Below are 18,315 nucleotides of genomic sequence, written 5' to 3' on the forward strand. Positions count from 1 at the left end.
AAACGAACCAAGGAAATTAATGAATTGTTCGAATATTATTACACTAAAGAAATAAATTAAAGTGAAATATAAGGGTGGTTGTTTTTTGTGAGGTATGTGTGAGATGGGTTAGGAAGCAGAAGATGAAGGTGAATATGGCTTATACTTGGTTTTGTTGATTTCTCTTGTAACTTCTCAACGAGACAGAATCTAGAATGTTTTGGCATACAACTGTGTGTATGTATGTGGTAGATTTGTGTTAATATCCATATTGTAAGATTTACAATATTACTGTTTCATGTACCAGGTTGTCACTTTGAATCTTGAGCCCTTTTTATCCTACAAGAATTTAGTTTATCTTTCAAAATTAGCTACTGGTATTTTTTATTTACCGTCAGTTACTGCTTATGCATTTGATCTCAAAATTTTTCCAACTTGATTGGGTAGAGAATAGAGCTGAGTAAGCAGAAGCACGGATTTATTTTTCCGGTAATTTGCTTTAAAAGTTGGTATTAAGCATAATTTACGAGATTAAACTTAATTTTTTTTTTATGTTTTTATTATTTTTGTTCGTTTTTTACTATCAAGCAATTTATCTGATAACAATTCTTTGACAGAATATCTTCTATTTCTTTTTTTGTACCATTGTTTTTTTACAAACAAAGCGTGAAAAATTCAAATTAATAGACAAACCCTACTTCAAAACAATTTTGTTCCATTCATCATCATTTTGTTTCCCTGACTTATTCTCTCTACATATCCAATAATTTGTGGATAAGTTTTAAGCAATTTAAAAGTTTCTTGATTAAAAACATCCTCGATGTATTTGAAGGTCATTTCTGTAGGTACTTACCAATCATCATTCTGTTCTTATATTTTATCTTCTCTTCTCTCACTTAGTTCCCTTCGCTTTTCCGTCTATAGTTACTTATTGAAGCTATGTTTCTTGTCGTTTCTGATTTTTTTGCGGGTTGAGAGAATTTAGACCAAAAAAATCATAGCAATTGATCTTTGGTAACTTCTGATTATTATTCATAAAGGCGTTTTAAATAAATTTTTAAAAACTTGATCATAAAATTGATATCTTAATATTTTTACAATAATTATTAATAAGAAAATGTCTGTTTTCATTTATTGAAAAAATATTATTAAAATTCATTGTGCTAGTAGTTATTCAATAAAACATAATCTATATCGAAAATGTCAAAGTTCCTACCGAGTGTCCACGACACCTCTCGTACTTTTTTTATCATTTTCCAACTTTTTAAAGCCAAGTTAAGAAGTTATTTACACGTTGTGGAAAAGAATGGAAGTATTTGAGAAAATTGAAGTAAGCCCATGGGAATATTTGAAAAAATAAATATGTAGCTTATTTTTTAGAAAATTGAAAACACGATTTTTTGCATTTTCACAACATCGACCAGCGAGAGTAGTTTTCACTCTGTTATACAGTGTCTTCGATCGTAATTAGATTTAAAATAAAAATTAAACTTAGCCTTGTGATTTCCTTGCATCCATTGGAGGTGAATATTGAATGTTTAGTTTGTAAACTTCTACGCACATATGTATTTGATGTTAAACAGAGTTCTAATTGAATGATTGACATCATGGTACATAAATAAATAATATTTTAATTTTAAAATAGAAATAATAATTTTGATGAACAAATGTAATTTTGAAGTTGGTATATAAATGAAATCTATAAAATATATTCATAAAATTTTCATAACTTTTATTGAAATACATAACAGATGTTTGTTATTCATATATGAATAAATATAATATATACTATACGTATGTATTCTGCTGTTCTGTTTACTCAAAAAATCAAATACTTGTATTACTGTTCTGTTTTGTTCGCATATCAAATAAGAAACTTTATCATTTTATTTCGAAAATATATTTATTTTTATTTTTTAGTGACACTATTAAAAAACTGTTTTTCAATATTATTGTTACATGATAAATAATAACTGTAACCCACACAAACTATTCAAAGCATTGTCAGATTGTATGAGGTTGAAAGTATTTGCGTTTTCATTACGTCCCGCAAGTGTGTCAGTTAGAACAACTGAGAAGTTCATTTTTATTTAGAATTAAATAAATTTTCAGTACATAGTCGGTGTGGTACTGAAGTCGTGTGAGTGCGACCCCGTAGGCCACACGACTAACTTCCCAGAGAGGGAAAGACATTAAAAAAAGGTCTTGTTAGCCTTCATAGATTATTCTTCGAACATGTACTGCAGCTTATGCTGGAACGATCATCTCCATAGATTACTGATGTGTTTTATCCACTTGTGTTTATTCAGTTTTTTTTATTACCATTAAAAATGACTTAACTAATTCTGCTAAAAATTCTTTCATTTCTTAAATACGCGATTACGCGTCGAATAAGTCCAGTCACGTGTTAATGTAATAACTGGTTCGCGAGAAAATCGAGGCGAAAGAATCTGCGGAAGGCGCGGGAATATGTAAAACTGCAAATTTTCAAAATCGGGCCCATTCCATTAACTTGCTCTGAGTAATATTACATATTACACTTCCATAGACGTAATTCTTTAAAATTCCAAATTTTTTTTAACTACTGGATTACAAGCAAATCTCCTACCCTAACAGTTCAGTTGCGTAAGCAATTCCGTACGCGGTATGCCTAGGATAGAGGGTTCGATTCCCGGTATCACAAAAAAAAATTAATTTAGTTAATGATTGTGATGAGCTTGTGAAATAATCACCGCAGCAGAATTATCAGTATAGCGGTGGTATCACAAAGGGCCTTAGGACCTCATTGTGTCCCTCGAGGGCAAGTAATAGAACTTAAGCTAACCTAAGCTTAAGAAAGATTTTCCCATACATTATAATTTTTGTCCATGATTTCCCATTTTCCATTATACAAATTTTATTAAAGAATTTATAACTCCCCAATATAAGCTAAAACAAATATCAATTAATACCTTCAAAAAAAACACACATTACCTATTGATTTCTGATGTCCATTTGACTAAAACAAAAAACACATTTTTAATGTATTTTCAAATTTTCAGACACATATCAAAATACAAAAAAATTCATTGATGATGAAGCCGAAACGGAACGAATATATATAAATTTTTTGCAATATGAATAATTAATTTACGTTTTGTGTTCCATTTTTGATACGTGAGGATTACTGATATACATAATCACAAAAGAGTGATGACATATTTTATGTTGGAAAGGAGATGGGCTATGTGACATATAAGAGGAAAGCCATAGGGAGGTTATGGATAGATATTGAAGGAATTATTTACATACTAAAGTGTTAAAATATCATGTGTGTATATGTATACAGAATGTCCTGTCTCCTTGCAACGAGGTGATATAACGGAATAGTGTTCTAGTATTCTAGCTGTCATTCTTACTCAAAAAGTGTTATTTAATGTATTTCCTAAAATTTTATTGTTTAAAAATAATAACAAAAAGAGCAGATAAAAAAATTTGACTACTTCGGATAACTAAGGCCATCTAACTTCAGCAGAATGATTAGAAAACGTGCTAGCCACTAATTTAAATAATGCGGTTTTATGTTCTCCAAATCTCTTCTGGGTCGATGTAGATAAGCAAATTAGATCATTAACTTCTTATATACTATTTTCTACAATTCATTATAGAATGCATCATATAAAGCTTTTTCGAAATAGTTCATTACGAGTCATCATCTCATCAAGAAGTCTAAGAATTAAGAAAATCAAAAAATTAACATCATTATTCTTTATTTATTTTAACTCGACGGCGGCTGGGTTTATGTGTTTGATCAAAATGTTATGTATGTGGCTATATATGTATTTTCATCTGTTCGCTCATAACTTATAAACTACTTAACATATTTTGACAAATAAATAAGAAATAAATTATTGTTTAATTTATTCGTGTATTCTATTTTGATTTACGCTGAGTCTTATATTATTTGTAATTTTATATATTTGTAACATTAATTAAACAAAAACTCCAAAATAATATATAAAAAATAAAATTCTAAAACTAAAACCCCAACAACTACAAATTCACCTCCTAAAAAGTATGAAACAAGAAAATATTTTCATCTGAAATTATTATGATAAGTAAAATCGTCATTATTATAATTTCTGATGAAAATATTTTTGTGTTTCATTCTTTTTAGAGCGTGATTTTGTAGTCAGGGTTTTAGATTTGGAACTTTATTTTATTTTTTAAATCATAAGGTTGTATGCTTTGAGTATGGAACTAAGCAGAGGAATGTACCAATCAATAACATAATATAATATAATGGCGGATTTGAAAAATTGTTCATTTCTTTGACATTTTGAAAAATATTTATTCATGTAAGAACAGGTCAAATTCTTGTATTTTTTCCTAGTAATACCCAATTAGCTGGATGGATAATCTAAAAGTTTGGACTGGAATGACATTAGAAGAAATATGCAGAGCCCCGGAAAAGCGAAAAACATGGACTAAAGTAGTCTCTAACATCCCTTAAAGGGATATGGAACCATACATACATACCCATTACTTGGCAGTTGTGAATGAGATTTCATACCTTTTTTTGAATCAGGTGCAGTGCTCTCACCGAAGTTTAAACAATGAAATTCCAAACTTAGATGTATCCAGTTTTAGTACGACAGTGATGGACTCCCTGTCTATGTTTGATGTATTAATATTTCAAATATACTCTTTTTGAGTAACGAAAGAGAGATGGTTGATTGACGTTGAATAAAAAAATATATATTTTTGTGTTGTAATATGTATTTTTCAAAACAAGAACCTACTCATCAGACAATTAACCCAATTGTTTGTTTTTTAATATTAAAATGGCAGAAAATACTATTGCGTATGTGTTGTTAAATGTCACTCAATTCATTTACTAATTATTCACAACAACTAATTCTTGCAAAAAATTAACTTAATTTGAATTTTGAAATTCGATTAAGTAACAAACCTTATTGCTGAAGTTTTTTTGGTCGAATAAGGTTGTACTCAAAAATACTATAAAATATACAGAGTGCCACCATTAAAGAGTCAAAGTTGTATTCATTTGCAATCGAGCAAGAAATGCATTAAAATTTATTTGGATTTGTTCAAATAATAAAGAGAGGAGCTGAGCTATTCATAATACGTCACATGTTAAGGAAATCTATTTTTATCCAACTATCAAGGAGTGGTAACGTTTTCGTGCGTATCTTGTATGAATGTAAGTATATTCGTTTGTAAATTTCTTTATTACCTCATATCATCTAAACGGCTCGATGGATTCGACATTTAAGGTTTCCTTATATTTGTCTTCAAAACTCAATGTCCTTAGATAAATGCTGACCTAATTCTGCTGAAAACTCTTTCAGTTCTTAAATACGCGATTAAGCGTCGAAGAAGCTCAGTCACGTGTAATACATTTTTTGTATCAAAACAAGGTATGTCCAATTTAAAGGGAAAATAATTTATTTTTTTATTCTCAATTCTCACTCGTGTTGAAAAATGTTACATGCATCCTAATTTATTGAAAATGTTTACCCAAACCCAATACAACTTTTGTTTAACAACTTATTTTCATACATATTTTCAATTTTGTTTATCATAGCATGTAATGAAACATAACAATTTTCATACAATAATTTGACAGATAATCTACTATACTACAGACTACTAACTTGAAATTTGGAGAAAAATAGTGGGAAAATATAATATATAATAAAAAAATAATAATAAACATGAGGAAAATCATAACAAATGTGTGTTTGTGTAACTCTCTTGGGATGTCAAAAAACTTACTACTGCCATACTCGTTCGTACCCTATTATTGTTTGTAAAAGACGGGAAACAATCAAACACCTATAAAATATGTAGATTATTTATGAATATGGGTTTTCATATTATCATATGAATGATGTTTATGTAAAAGGGTGTTTTCTTATCGGAAAACTTATTAGGCCAGTATCCATGTTAAAAAAAAAAAAATAAGATTAAGCTATTTTCTGTACAGTCTTAGCGACTGTACAAAAAATTGGCAGTACAAAGTCGGCGTGGTACTGAAGTTGTGTGAGTGCGACCTCTGTAGTCCACACGACTAACTTCCCAGAGGGGGAATAACATTTAAAAAGGTCTTGTTAGCCTTCATAATTATTCTTCGAACATGTACTGCGGCTTATGCTGAAATTATCTTCATAGATAAATGATGTGTTTTATTCACTTTTCAGATTCTGTTTATTCAGTTTTTTCCAGTTTTTTTATTATCATTAAAAAACGACACAACTAACTCACACACACACCCACACACAGACAACACATTAAGAAGGTTTGATTCGGTTATTGCGGCCTTGAAACCGAGGAACTATGTAAAACTGGAGATTTTCAAAATCGGCCCCATTACAGTAACTTCCTCTGGGAAGTTAATAAAGTAAAGAAAAAAGTCAAATTTGACGCTGATACACTGTTTATTTATTGCGAAATATTTTTGACTTACGCATTTGTAAAACAAATTATGATCATTGTTTAAGTTGTTGGATTTTTTTTTTTTGAGAAGCAAATGCGTATTACGCACTATTCGTACAGTTTAAAGATAAATACGAAGAATTTTAAAGAATAAATCTTTTTTATTATTGTATTAAGAACAGAAATGTGTTGCTGGTTCAGTAGTTTACTTAACTTTTATCATATTTTCAGATTTAAAAGTAAGGAACACTGCTCCGAAAGTAGTGATTTCGCACTTGTGTTGAGCACATTAGTAGACCAGTTTAAGTTAGTTTCATTGTTAGGAAACTTTTGTAACCGAAATACGCGATACAGATATTTTCCTACCTTCCGAGATTTTTAGAAACGTGAAATCTTTAATTTAGGATTGGAATTTGGGAAATTTTATCAACCAATTTGTAGAATTATGAGAATTGAAAAATTATTATTATTTAATGATACCAAAGATATTTCAATAAATGAATCATTGCATTAGGTTTTCAAATAAACATTGCGACATGTGATGAAACTTCCTGCATTGACTTTTAATATTTCATTTAATGAAATGTTAAATATACAAGTTATTTGAAATTCATTTTTTTAAGCTGAGTTCCTTGGCCTTTATAATTTCATTAATTTTTTTAAATTTGAAACTCAATAAATTATTGAAAGATACTGTGCAACAATGGAAAGGCCTATAAGAAAATCTCAGACTTCAAGAAAACAATCTTATTAAAAACAAATTCTTAAATTTTCGTGACTTTTCCTAAATTCAACATTTTTTTTCGAATTAAAGAATATATATTTTATGACGAGTATAGAATGTATCTTTTATGTCGATGTTTTTATTTTCCACCGTATATACTTTACATCTAAAAACCAACGTTTTCTTTTTATTTTTTATCAGATATTTTCGTATTTTCATAATATTTTTCAGCTTTTTTTGTTGTTGTTATATATTTATATTTTTGTGTGTTGATAATAAAACTGTGATTATATTTTTTTCTTCTACATTATTAAATTTTCTATTAAGATATTAAAAATATGTTCTCGTTCTGTGTTCTACTTGTTTCTTCAATGTGGTTGTTAAACTGAATGTTATGCGTGTAACAAACATCTTAAAAAACGAAAATTTTAATTATTTTTAAAGTGAATGAAAAATTTATTTAAAATAAAAAAATACACGACGATAATTTAATGATTATTACTATGATTATGAATTTTCTGGGAACTTTTTTATATTTTTCTTTTACGAAATTAATATTTAACATTCATTTAGTACAAATTTTTGTGAAGTATTCGGGAAGGAATCAAAAATGAAACTTATGTAATGGTAATTTGAGTTTTACAGTTGAATCCAGATAAAAGATATTTATGAGGTGGAATAACAGTCAGATGCCGTCATTTTAAAACAAGCACACAATTATTGCCCGTGAACGTACAATCCCAATATTGATACAAAAACTTCTAGAAAGAATGACAACGAACTACCATTTCATCAACGAAAACTTCGTAGTGTCGAGGGGTTTTCTTCACGAGGCCCATAAAATTCTTCATTGCGCGGTCTAACAATTTTGCAACACGACGCAATTTTTCAAATAGACAGCTTACCTGTTTTTGTTATTGTAATAAAAAGGTTGTTATATAATAAGTAAGCAACATTTTATCTGAAATTCTATAAGATTAGAAATTCTTTATCTAACACCTTGTTCGCATTCTTTTCAAATTAAAAATATTCCAAGCCATCAACGAAAAAGTTGTTAAATATGAGTAAACTTCCTAAGAACATCTGTGGGTACATTAACCAAATGGGTATAATAAAAAGGCATTCATTTAGACTATTCTTATTCATTTATTTGCTCAAAAAATTTTGCCATATTCGGTTAATACCACAAACAAAAGATTAATAGACACGGAAGAATAGACCGAAAATTAGACCCGGACTATTATTGTAATTACGAGTTGATTGGGTTGAGTTTGTCGAAAACAGTTGGTCAAGATTTGAAGTTTTAAGCCCTTGCGTTCAAAAATAGGAGACTATTACATAAATTTTTTTTCTGTATACTTTTCCGAGTCAATTTTTTCCTAAATCCCAAAAACACATACGTACTTATAAATCCGTTAAAATATAAATGTGAGCAAAAACTTTTTGGGTGATACTTATGATGAATACCACTGTAGTATTTAAAAGTAACCCCTTGGATTTAAACATTCATTATTCGTAACCTTTATTTATTACCAAATACTCGAGTGTATTTTTTTCAATTCGCTTTAGTTAAGATTGCTAGACAAGATATTTGTCGATATTTAGTTTACGCTGTATGTATCATATTAAAAATCATCAATTATAATCGAGAGACCATGATGTATATAAATATTGTATACATGATTAAAAGTAAACAAAAACAAAAAGTAATCATATGAAATATATTCGTATTCAGTGAGCCAAAGTCATAAATGTTCGTATAACCACCCAAATCTAGTATATTATGGATAAGATTTAGAATTTTTTTCAATGCACATGCAAGGTGTTATTTAACATTATCTTGCTTTCCAGAAAATCAAACTATGTTTTTATCTCAATTTTATATTTTTTTTACATTAAATTAATTCCTTTTTTCTCTAATATGCGAGATGTATATTTTTTGTTTTAAATAAATTCGTTAAAGAAAGCATTATGAATCTAAAAAGAGGAGAACGGATATTTATTTTTATATACAAAATATTTAAACAAAAATATGTTGTTTACCTGAAGGGTTTTTTTTTTTTTTTTTTTTGTTGTGTTTATATATATTTTTAATAAAAAATATTTTATCAAATAAATGACAAAATAATATTGTTATGATATTATAATATAATTTGTTTGTTGGTTCGTTGAAACTGTTGAGCATTGGTTATGTTGCTATGAAATAAATACGAGAAATTATTAAATAACGTATTTTTATTTTATTTAAGCCTTTTTACTCTGTAGTTCAACAAAAATGAAAACATTTTTGTGTGTGCTTTTTTTAATCATATGTAGGATGTGGCAACTTTTATGTCGTATTTTTATATTGGATTTTTTAGACTGTTTCTTGACGATGCGACTCTTTTGAGTTCTGAAAAACGCTTTGATCGCTTCAAAATTTTATTGGGACCCGCTGGTCGTTTTTGAACGGCATGTTGATGATCTTCCAATGTCCTTTGCTCAACAAAATTACACAATAAATGACGAATAATGTTGTCAGACGATGCCTGATATTTTCGATGATTTGCACGAGTTAACGTGTGTGAAGGGATTTATGGTTAAAATTGTGCTGAATTGACGTTTCATAATATAAACTTTGTCTTATAAACTCAATCGGTTGACAAATGTCAAAGATATTCAAAGTTTACATGCCGACATAAAAAATGGCTCACCCTGTACTTCTCCACATGTAATAAATAAGTTTATTTTTATGGAAATTAATATTTATATATATAATTTTGGCTGAGTATTGTTATTTTTGGAGTCGGTGTCAGCCAAGCTAATGAGCAAACTGTTCTGTCCGAGTTGTTTCCTTGGCTGACACCGACTCCAAAAATAACAATAATTTTAACAACATTATATTGTCGTTATTTTTTTACTTTTTAGTGCATATTAATTTGTTTTGGAAAAGTTTTTCTTTTGAAGTCGATTTTCTTTTTGATAAAAGTTTTTTTTATTTTGTGATTTTTAGTGAATCTGAAGAACAATAAGTAATTTGTCACTAAAAAAGAATAATCGAAATCGGTTGGCGTGATATTGAGTTGTTCGCCCTCTTGTCGTGCATACTTAATGCAAATTTAAGACTTTTGTGGTTTTCTCATGGATGCCGCTGTCAGAACTGGACTAAAATGAAATGGGATCCCACGGGAATCGCCAGCTTTCAAATAGATAAAGAATCATCAAAATCGGTTCACCCCGTCAAAAGTTCTGAGGTAACAAACATAAAAAAAAAAAAACAGTCGAATTGATAACCTCCTCCGTTTTTGTTTGAAGTCGGTTAAAAACTGAGGTAAAATTGTTTTTCACTTATGAAATAATATTGAAATTTTGTAATTATTAATTGCCTTGATATCGGAATCCCCGATATTTAAACTAAACATTTAACTAATCGACATATATTATGATCGATCGATAGGCCAATATCCATATGTAATTCACGAATGTTCGGGTTGGCAACAGATCTCAAGTTTTAGTACCTCATTTAACGGTTTTTGTAGGGCTAAGATTAGTATAGACTTCGATAAAAATAAAGAATATGAAATATAAATTTTCATTTATTGGTTTTTTTTATTTATGAGAATTTTTTGGTTTATAATTGCCTTCGTGGAAATTTTTTAATATTAAACTAAAAATAAGTTTCAAAGATTAAGATCTGCGAAAAAATTTGGAACAAGAAGTAGCTTTTTCTTGCCGCACAAACAACGAAATCTGCTAGAAAAAATATTTTGTTCTATTTAAAAAACTTTAGATGCGGAAACATTCTAATAATAACCCTGTATAAAAACTGTCTCATACGAACTTTTTGTATTTAAAGATCTCGAAATTTTGAAGAAAAAGATGTCATGAGCCTAAAATGTACCCATTTATCTGACTGTAGCATGTTGATACATTTCCCAAACAGCTAGAGCGATTTAATTTTAATTTATTATTTCTTGAGCAGTTATGATGAAAGTCTGATCAGCAGTTTAAAGAATCCAGATGAAAATGTAAAAGATTTAAAAATCTACATTCAAAATTGTAAATGTATTATCTACTTACAAGCGCTTCATTCTAATCATTAGATACAAAAAAAATTTGTTTTCTGTCCTAGTATTAATTTTTTTAAGTTTTTACTCAAAAATCATTACCCTTGACTAAAACCAAACTACTTAAGTGATCCAATTATACAAACATTTATAATCATGAATCAAAAAACCATTTGAATCAATGATATTAACCATATAATTAATTAATTAAAACAAATGATGATTTAGAATTGTGTGTAAATATAACTAACCATTTTATGTCTTGTGTTATAATAATAATAATATTTGAAATTGAACAAGTAACTAAGCCAATGATATTAAAGGATCTGTAACAGATTTCTGTAGGGTTTACTTTCTACTACGACTCACTATGTTCGTTCTGTTATGATTCTAAATGATATTTATTATATAAAGTTTATAAGGCAGAACAAACAAATAAGATAGACGAAGATAGATATATTGAAATTGTTTGGTAAAGTTTTCGTTTGAGTAAGGGTTTTAGTTGTTTTGTAAGTCATGTATGAATTAATTCATTTCATTATTATATTATTTTACTGTCCAATTTTCCGTCCCCTTTTTAGTGTTTTTCCACTTTGTCAAGTTTGAGGCTAATAAATTATTTGAAATTTTATATTTAAAAACGATTGTGATTATTATTGTTTTACGAAACGGAAAACATGTTTGGTCTTTTCTTTCTTACGAATGATTCTGTCTGTCATCACGATTACTCAAAAACGAAAAGATATATCTAGCTGAAATTTTTAAAGCGTGTTGAGGACGTAAAAAGTGAGGTCTAGTTTGTAAATTAGTAACATAGATCAATTGGGTCTTGGATCCGCAGAACCCATCTTGTAAACCGTTAGAGATAGAACAAAAGTTTAAATGTAAAAAATGTTCCATATAAAAAAATTAACAACTTTTGTTTGAAATATTTTTTCGTAAACGTCACTGTTTACGCGTGAGAGCGCAAATTGTATAGTATTATATGGGTATATCAGTTATATGTATATGTGTGACATGAATGTATGTGTAATGTGACAGTAATCAACACTGTCTATACATGGAATTTCAACAATTAATTCAGTCAATTGTTTGTTTTCACTTGTTGGTAATTTTTAAGTTAATAATTTTTATGCTACTAAATTTGTACTTTAAATCATGCTTTAAAAGCACAAAATATAATCAAGCTCTTAAATAATATTGATAAAAGGAAATATTTTCTCATAATAATCATATAAAAAGCATATAAAGCATTTTACTATTGAAAATAATACGATGAACTACGTACATAAGGATTGACTAACTGACTATCTGTACGTAGTATAAAATACACACAAAAGTACAAAGCTTTGAATACATTTTATTGATTTTATTCGACAATGCAAAAATAATTAAATATTTATAAATAAAATATTTTATATTCTGAAATATTCACTTACATCTTTACTAAAAGATATGGATAGTAAAAAAGATGGAAGAATTTATTATTAAAAAGATATGGGTGGTGTTTGTTAATAATAATAATAATAATACTCTTCTTATCTTTTGTATAATAAAATTAATATTATTTATTATTTAAGATATTTGTTTTTCTTCTATTAAATTATCTGTTTTATTTCTATTCTTATTAAAAAAAATGTAAATTACATCAAACGATTTTCATTTTTTAATAAAAAATGCTAAAAACCATAAATATTTTTCTAAGAATTGTTTCATTTTGATTTTTAATGAAGTACGTTTATTGCTTATCTAAAATTAAATATCAACTGATAGAAAATTATTTTTAAGAATTGTCTTTATCTTTAGAAAAAATTAAATAATTTAAAAAATCGCTGCCTAAGAAAATTTTCACAGAGGAAAAAGATGTTAAATATGAGCAAACTCCCTAAGAACATCTGTGGGTATATTAACCAAATCAAGGCTTTCATTCAGACTATTCTGATTCATTTCTTTTGCTCGAATGATTTTGCCAAATTCGGATAAATACATACGGCAAAAGATTATTAGATGACAGAAAAATAGACCGAAAATTTTATAGACCCCGACTATTATTGTAATTACGAGATGGTTGAGTTGAGTTTGTCGGATTATGTCCTTGCGTTCAAAAATAGGACAATATTACAGAAATTTTTGTCTGTATATTTTTCCGGTTCTATTTTTCCGGTCTATTTTTTCCGGTCTATTTTTTCCTAAATCCCAAAAACACATATGTACTTATAAATCCGTTGCAAAAATAAAAATGTGGGCAACAACTTTTTGGGTTTAAATATCAACTGATAGAAAATTATTTTGAAGAATTATTATATCTTTATAAAATAAAAAATTTTAAAAAACAAAATTGTTAAAAAATCTGAAAATAAAGAAACAAGGCGAGTAGTTTACGAAGCGACGTCAACAGTCGGGGCCCATTATTGAAAAGATTTGAGCCTGTCTAGTTATTAATGGGGCCCGGCTGTTTAAGTTGCTTTGTAAACTACTGGCCTTGTTTCTTTTTTTTCAGATTTTATTACAGTCGGGTTTTCTTTTTTAAAATTATTTATTTTGTAAGAAAAATTCTTCTAGATCCAAGAAAAGTGATCGCCACTTCGAACACTCTATCGGCACTCTACACTTAGATAAAAATAACACATTTACAGTTAGATTATTTCATTCAGTGTCGATCAAAAACCTTAATTTAAACGTACTTTGATGGACGGAGAGTTTTAGTTTTGGATTTAACACACTTCCATTTATAAGAGAATGATTTTTTTTATCATTTTAATTAAAATAAATTTTTTCTTTTACTTTCACAAAAATTTTAAAAAGATTTTTGTTTATATTTTATTTCAAACAAAAACCCATGAATGAAAAGACTATTTCTGGAACATCATTTTTTGTTTATACAACTTATTAAAACATGCCTCCACATTTTCCTTAAAGACGCTTTAAAGGATAACAAATGAGGAAAGGTACTTAATATATATTTTTGTGGTATGCAAAATATTTTTGTAATTAATTTCTTTTTAGTAATAATTGTAAAAGGTAATTTTAATTACGATAAAAAAAAACTTTTTGATGCATTTCATTAGAAATTCGAACATTAATTTTAGTGGTAATATATTTCTAAATGATAAATTTTTGTTTGTAAAGCAACATTTTAGCTGGGTAATAGTGAAATCAGTATACAGCTAACTAAACTAAACCAATCGAGCAGGGTTTAATATCCGTTAATAATTGAAATTGAAAGATACATCTTAATGACTTAAATTTTTTAATTTTAACACTGTTTTAAGTTGAGGATATGATTTTTGGTTTGTATAATGCAACCTTCTGAATCGACACTCATTTAATACAGATTAAATAACGTGTGCTACAAAACTGAAATGAAAATTTAGGCTAAAGCAAATAATTAAATTGACACCTTCTACACCGTTAATCGAAAAATTTAAATTTCTAATATGAAATATATATACCTCTATAACTTTTATTTATATTTGATTAAAATAGCTTTACAATTTCACGTTAGAGTGCGTATAGATTTTATCAGCAGGTATTCACCCGATTATAACTTTTAAATATAATAGAAACATGTCAGTACTTCAAAAAATGACAATGTTTCACATAAAATTTTACTGCCTATTTTACCTTTTAAAGAATAAATTTTCGTTAAAAAAAATGAAACAGTAAACTTTTTTGTCAAACCATGAGCACATATACATCCATCTTTATCCTCCTTCAAAAGTGTCAAAGTTTTATATAAACTTTCAGCCCTTATACCCAATTGAAGAATGAATTTTTCACATTTCTAACTTCAAAATTGACCAAGTTTCATACAAACTTTCAACCTTCATTTTAACCTCTTGGGGGATGAATTTCCAAAAATTTCTAAAATTTATCAAAAAGAAAGAATAATATTCAACTTCTTTTATTTTATTTTTCATATTTGCACAATTCAAAAATATATTTAAATACCTTTCAAAATAAAAGTAATTTTCATGTATAAAAATTTATAATTAAATAGATAAAATTTCAAAATATTTTCAGTATAAATAATTATTATTTATTATCCTGAAAATAAGAATACCTACTCTCATACTCCAACAAAATAACAAAGAACAAACGTTATATAAACAGGCAAAAACACAAAATAATAATAATTTAATAGCGATAATTAAAAGAGAAAACGATCATATCATAATCAGTGTACACACGAAACGAAAAGTATATATAAAGAAAAGCAGTTTAGTTGTACCTACAAGAAGACGTCAGAGTCAAGTTGTTCTGTTACAAATACGCAACGTTCACAATTCGTACGTTGTGTCTCGTGTCGAATACACAAACAACAAAATCGTGCTTTTTATTATTTAAAAAGTTAATTCGTGCGTAGATAAGGATAACTAATTAGTGTTAAAGCATCATGTATTTTAGTGTTATATTTATATCTTTGTTTTTATATGCATAGAATGTTTATTGTGTGTTTGACACTGATTTCAACCTTTTAAAAAATAAGGGCGTTTTATGTTTCAAACGTTTGCCTATCGAAGACTGGCTAAATCGAAATGGCTTTAAGGCTATGTTTGGTGTCTATAGAACTAGTGGAGCACCTGTGGGAGATAAAATCTCTTTCTTTACAATTGTTACTCGAATTTCAAGGAGTGGTGGTTATGTTTTTCGCATGTATCTTGTGTTTATACTTGTTTGTAAATTTCTTCATTACGTATATCTTGCAAACGGCTCGATGAATTTCGGCATTTAAGATACTTCTATTATTCGTCTTAAAAACCCAAAAGCCCTAAGAAATGTGTTTGAAAAATATGACTGATTTTTGGTTCGAATTAATACGTCAATAGACAAAAATTTACCAAACCTATCGAGTATCAAAATAAGGAAATTTTAAAGGAGTTACCAACATTGGCTTAAAAAAATTAATGTATAATAAGAGGGTTTTAGTGCCGGGACGCTAAAAAAAATAAAATATGTATATATAATTAAAAAATCAAAAATCCGTTTGCGTTAAATAAAATCTGAAAAGAAAGAAACAAGTCCAGCAGTTTAAATAGAGACTTCAACAATGGAGGCCCATTAAAATCTACACCGGCTCAAATTTTCCCAATGATAGATTCCGACTATTGAAGTCGCTATTTAAACTACGGGACTTCTTTATTTTCTCTTTTTATTTAACGAAGTCGGGTTTTTTATTTTTTATTTTTTTTCTATTTGATTAACAGGCGCAAGAAATGTTATCCGATCTCAGTGTTACCAGAGATCTGGTGATAAACACATACCTACCTAATCTCATTTTCTACCTAATCTCATTATCTCATGATTTCTAAATTCACAGATCCTTAAGGTTTTTGAAAAATTGTACCAATTAAGAAATTAATTGAAGGGAAATGGAAAGGTTTAATCGAATAGTACTTATATATGTTGTAAATAGTTATAAAAAAATAAGCTCATAACGGTAATCGGAAAGTTAATTAAGTTAAAAATGGTTAAATATGGTAAACTAAAACCGAGTCGTAAAACCCCAGGTAGTTCAGTCAAATGTTCTCACTGATGTACGAGTATATAGTTGTTAATGAATGAGGAGGAGCCTGTGGTATAGGTATATATCAAGAAGGTGTACTCATCAAAAAAATTCAGTCAGCCTAAATGTGTCCCGCACGGACAGCCACAACAGTCAACTAATTGACAACTGGTTAAATTGAACATAAACTGTTACTTTTATAAAAAATTTTGACAAATATTTGAAAAATTCTTTTTACATTCTAACCAAGTTTCTATTGTCGACATTTAAACTTGAAAGATTTAGTGTCGTGATGAATGCCGATTAAAATATTTTTTGGCTCAATTAAAAGAAAACACTCTGTATATAATAAAAATGGTCTAGATAATCTTATTTTATGAAAATAATAATTTGTTTCTCCAATTAATAATAAATTAATTACGTATCATTTTTCCAGACTAATAAATAATGATACGGATATTAAGTTATCATAAAAGTTATTTATTATTATTTTATTTAATTACAATATTTTCATAACATCATAATTTTTCCTTTTATTTATAATAACGAGATACATATTCTAAAAATCGGGGACCCTTATTTAAAAACATATATATCACTTGCATTAGTGTCCAAACTCCCAAAAACGAAATAATCATTAACGAAAAAATTGCATTTTATTTAATGAATGTTTTTCCTTTTATGTTTCAGAGAGGTAGCGACGAATTATTATCACAATCAGCAGTATCAGTAATGGCGCCTGCAACACCACATCACGCTGACAATAATAATCAAGACAATGCCAAAAAAGTAAGTAAATTTTGTTTTGTTTTAAATGGATCAGTTTTTTCGTCGAAAATTGATTAAATTAGCTTACATAATAAATTCTTTGTGAGTGAGTAGTATTAAGCTTTTTATATTTCGTACGCTGCAATGAAATATACGCTGTAAAGTTCAAAACTTTACAATAGAATTCCCATACATAATTTTCTCTACCTGAGTATCTTATAAAATATTTGTAAGCTTATTTAGGTTGTGAGAATTTTAAACAAAGCTTTCAAAAAGTTTCAATAATAAATACAGATTAAGAGCACAACCTTTGTCGTTTCGTTTCATAAGTAAGGTATTTTTACTGAGATAGAATAATTTTTTGTTTTGAGAATATATATTTTAGGTAATAATTTTGTCTTTCTTAACAACTTAGTTTTCTATTGAACTTCTTACTCATAAAAAGATATTACACCTGGTTGTCTTTTTCAGTTTGTCAGTTCTACTCGCTCATAACGCGCCGAAATTTTTGCACTAATCAAATTATTACTTTATTAAAAACCTCAAAGTCCATTTTCGTTCTTTTCCATCCTGACTATATCGTAGCAACCAACAATTACGAGGATAAAACAGCTGTTACCAATAAAAAAATTTTACCATGAGATGGTGAAGTATATAGACTAAAAGTAATTTTAAGCACCATGGTGTCAGTTTTGCGCGGTACAGGAGAATACAGGTGAGAATATGAATGTCACACCCCTTAGTGTCTCACCCCTGCACCAGCAAATATGTACGGCGTTGCTGGATACTAACTCTGCATAAATATTCAAAGCGAATTACATAACTGCCAGGCAACTTAGTTTAAAACAATTTTT

The 18,315-nt window shown here is 28.1% G+C and overlaps 1 protein-coding gene across 5 annotated transcripts in view; it reads left to right on the forward strand.

The window, feature by feature from the left end:
* The window catches only part of LOC123290557 (polypyrimidine tract-binding protein 1), a 740,982-nt gene that overhangs the window by 571,831 nt on the left and 150,836 nt on the right, over window positions 1–18,315 (forward strand). For 4 of the 5 annotated variants that reach the window (XM_044870781.1, XM_044870779.1, XM_044870780.1 and 1 more), the window contains one exon: window positions 17,384–17,482. In XM_044870781.1, coding sequence (XP_044726716.1) covers window positions 17,384–17,482 — 99 coding nt within the window. Of the gene's footprint in view, window positions 1–17,383; window positions 17,487–18,315 lie in introns of all 5 variants that reach the window. The other variant, XM_044870783.1, reaches the window with a different exon arrangement.

Source organism: Chrysoperla carnea, chromosome 1, assembly GCF_905475395.1.
Source record: "Chrysoperla carnea chromosome 1, inChrCarn1.1, whole genome shotgun sequence".
In the NCBI taxonomy this organism is placed as follows: Eukaryota; Metazoa; Arthropoda; class Insecta; order Neuroptera; family Chrysopidae; genus Chrysoperla; species Chrysoperla carnea.